At 46.0% G+C, this 2,611-nt stretch overlaps 1 protein-coding gene across 1 annotated transcript in view; it reads left to right on the top strand.

The window, feature by feature from the left end:
- eif2d (eukaryotic translation initiation factor 2D) overlaps window positions 1-2,611 on the top strand; it is a 52,880-nt gene that overhangs the window by 49,376 nt on the left and 893 nt on the right. The window contains exon 13 of the mRNA XM_037683948.1: window positions 687-807. Coding sequence (XP_037539876.1) covers window positions 687-807 — 121 coding nt within the window. The remainder of the gene's footprint in view (window positions 1-686; window positions 808-2,611) is intronic.

Here is a 2,611-nt window from a genome sequence, read left to right as displayed (position 1 = left end):
GACCAAAAACATGCATGTTTTTGGTCTGTGGGAGGAAACCGGAGCACCCGGAGAAAACCCACGCATGCACGGAGAGAACATGCAAACTCCACCCAGAAGGCACCTGGACCGGGGTTTGAACCAGGGACCTGTTCGCTGAGAGGCAGCAGCTCTACCAGTTGCGCCACCGTGCTGCCCTAAATAAGTATTTAATGTTTGCAATTAATTAAAGAAGTAGAAGGCAGCACGGTGGCGCAACCGGTACAGCTGCTGTCTCTCAGCGAGTAGGTCCCTGGTTCAAATCCCGGTTCAGGGGTCTTTCTGGGTGGAGTTTGCATGTTCTCTCCGTGCATGCGTGGGTTTTCTCCGGGTACTCCGGTTTCCTCCCACAGACCAAAAACATGCATGTTAGACTGATTGGTAACTCTAAATTGTCTCTAGTGAGTGAGAGAGTGAATGGTTGTTTGTCTCTGTGTCCCTGTGATGGACTTGCGACCCGTCCAGGGTGTACCCCGCCCCTCGCACAGTGATTGCTGGACATGGGCACCAGCGACCCCCGTGACCCAAAATGGAAGAAGCGGGTAAAGATAATGGATGGATGGAGTTTGAAGTAGAATTTCCAATTTTTAGCGATTGCATGCTTTATGTGTCGTTGCTGCACTTGACGCTCAGTATTTCTGTAAATCTCACCGTCTTGTTCTCTACAGGACGTTGGGAAGAATGCAGGAGTGTTATCAGCTCGTCTTTCCTGGACAAGCACCTTTAATAAAGAAGGGCCACATTGAGCCTATAGACATCTCTGTGGCTTCTCGGGGCTCAAATAAGAAGGTGACGGCTTTTACAGCAATTTCACAAGCTGCAGGTCAGAGGTGATGTGTTCGCTTTAGGTTTTTAACCAACTCGTATTTTAAGGTTTTAAAAAAAAAACTGTGTCCAATCTGAGATGTTGTGTTTCCAAAGATGGCAGCGTGGCACAAATATGCAAAGCTTTAAATCAACGTTTCTAATTTTAGAAGGATGAGTCCCAACTATATTCTGAGCTATTAGACTGATATGTTGTAACTTTGGTGCAGCAGTGAATGCACCTGTCAACATTAATAGTGTGAATGTTCATCTGTATGTTTTTCTGCATCTTTCTCATTCCACAGTTTTCAAACTATTTCAACAAATCATAAATCAAAACTTTCAGCACAATCCTGCTATGACTTTTGGTATTGGTGCAACTTTAGTTTTTTTTAAATATTTAGCCTTTTCTGCCATTTTTTGTCTCATAGAAAATGAATTGAGCTCATTTTACATCCTTAAAAATGGTTAAATCTGTTTACAACCTTTTACTGCTCCTTTCACATTTTGTTCTTGTTCAGGTTCTTTTAGCTTCCTTGTGCTAATTTAAACTTGTTTCAGCTACTTTCAGCTAATTTTAGCTGTTTTTTCAGCTGTTGGGAAAACCACTTAAGAACAGTTCCAGAAATTCCTAACTCTTGTTGCAGTTGATGTATCAGAATTTTGTTGTCGACTGTGTCAAAGGCTGATGACAGATCCAATAAAATCAGTGCACTGCTCTGACCATCAACCTGTCATTAGAGACTTTTAATAAGCCAGTTTCAGTGGAGTGCATTTTGTGGAAACCAGATTGGAACTTACCCAGAATATTATTACTGAAGTAGTCAACTCAACTGCCCAGCCACTAACTTCTCCAGAGTTTTGGCAAGAAAAGGCAGTTTTGATATTGGCCAGTAGTTGCAGAACTGGACTTTTATGGACAGAATTTGTAGGTGCAGCCAAGGTTTTGAGGGGGCGTCTCTGCTTTTTGCAGATGATGTGGTCCTATTGGCTTCATCAGGTTGTGATCTGCAGCTTTCACTGGAGCTGTTCGCAGCCGAGTGTGAAGCGACCAGGATGAGGATCAGTGCCTCCAAATCCGAGGCCATGGTCTCCAGTTGGAAAAAGGTAGAGTGCCCTCTCCGGGTCGGGGAGGAGGTCCTGCCCCTCATCTGTGGTCATGAGCTTTGAGTTGTGACCGAAAGAATGAGATCTCGGATACAAGCGGCCAAAATGAGTTTTCTCCGCAGGGTGTCTGGGCTCTCCCTTAGAGACAGGGTGAGAAGCTCGATCATCCGGGAGGGACTCAGAGTAGAGCCGCTGCTTCTCCACATCGAGAGGAGCCAGTTGAGGTGGCTCAGGCATCTGGTTAGGATGCCTCCTGGACGCCTCCCTGGTGAGGTGTTCCAGACACGTCCCACTGGGAGGAGACCCAGAAGAAGACCCAGGACACGCTGGAGGGACTGTTTCTCAGCTAGTCTTGGAATGCCTTGGAATTCCCCTGGAGATACTGACCCAAGTGGCTGGGGAGAGGGAAGTCTGGACCTCCCTACATGTGCTGGTGAAGACTCTCAGTCATCCAGGACATGATAAATCCAAAAAGCGTTCAATACAAAAACAACTGGACTTTATTTGTAACAGAAGACGTTTCACTCCTCATCGAGGAGCTTTCTCAATTGTTGGGCTGCTACAGGCTGCTACCCCCACGAAACAGAAGAAAATGGATGGATGGATGGATGGATGGATGGATGGATGGATGGATGGATGGATGGATGGATGGATGGATGGATGGATGGATGGATGGATGGAT

The sequence above is a fragment of the Nematolebias whitei genome, chromosome 11, assembly GCF_014905685.2.
Source record: "Nematolebias whitei isolate Nwh7 chromosome 11, NemWhi1, whole genome shotgun sequence".
Lineage (NCBI taxonomy): Eukaryota > Metazoa > Chordata > Actinopteri > Cyprinodontiformes > Rivulidae > Nematolebias > Nematolebias whitei.
Note: the sequence above shows the minus strand (reverse complement) of the source record. Positions and strands in the feature narration are given on the sequence as shown.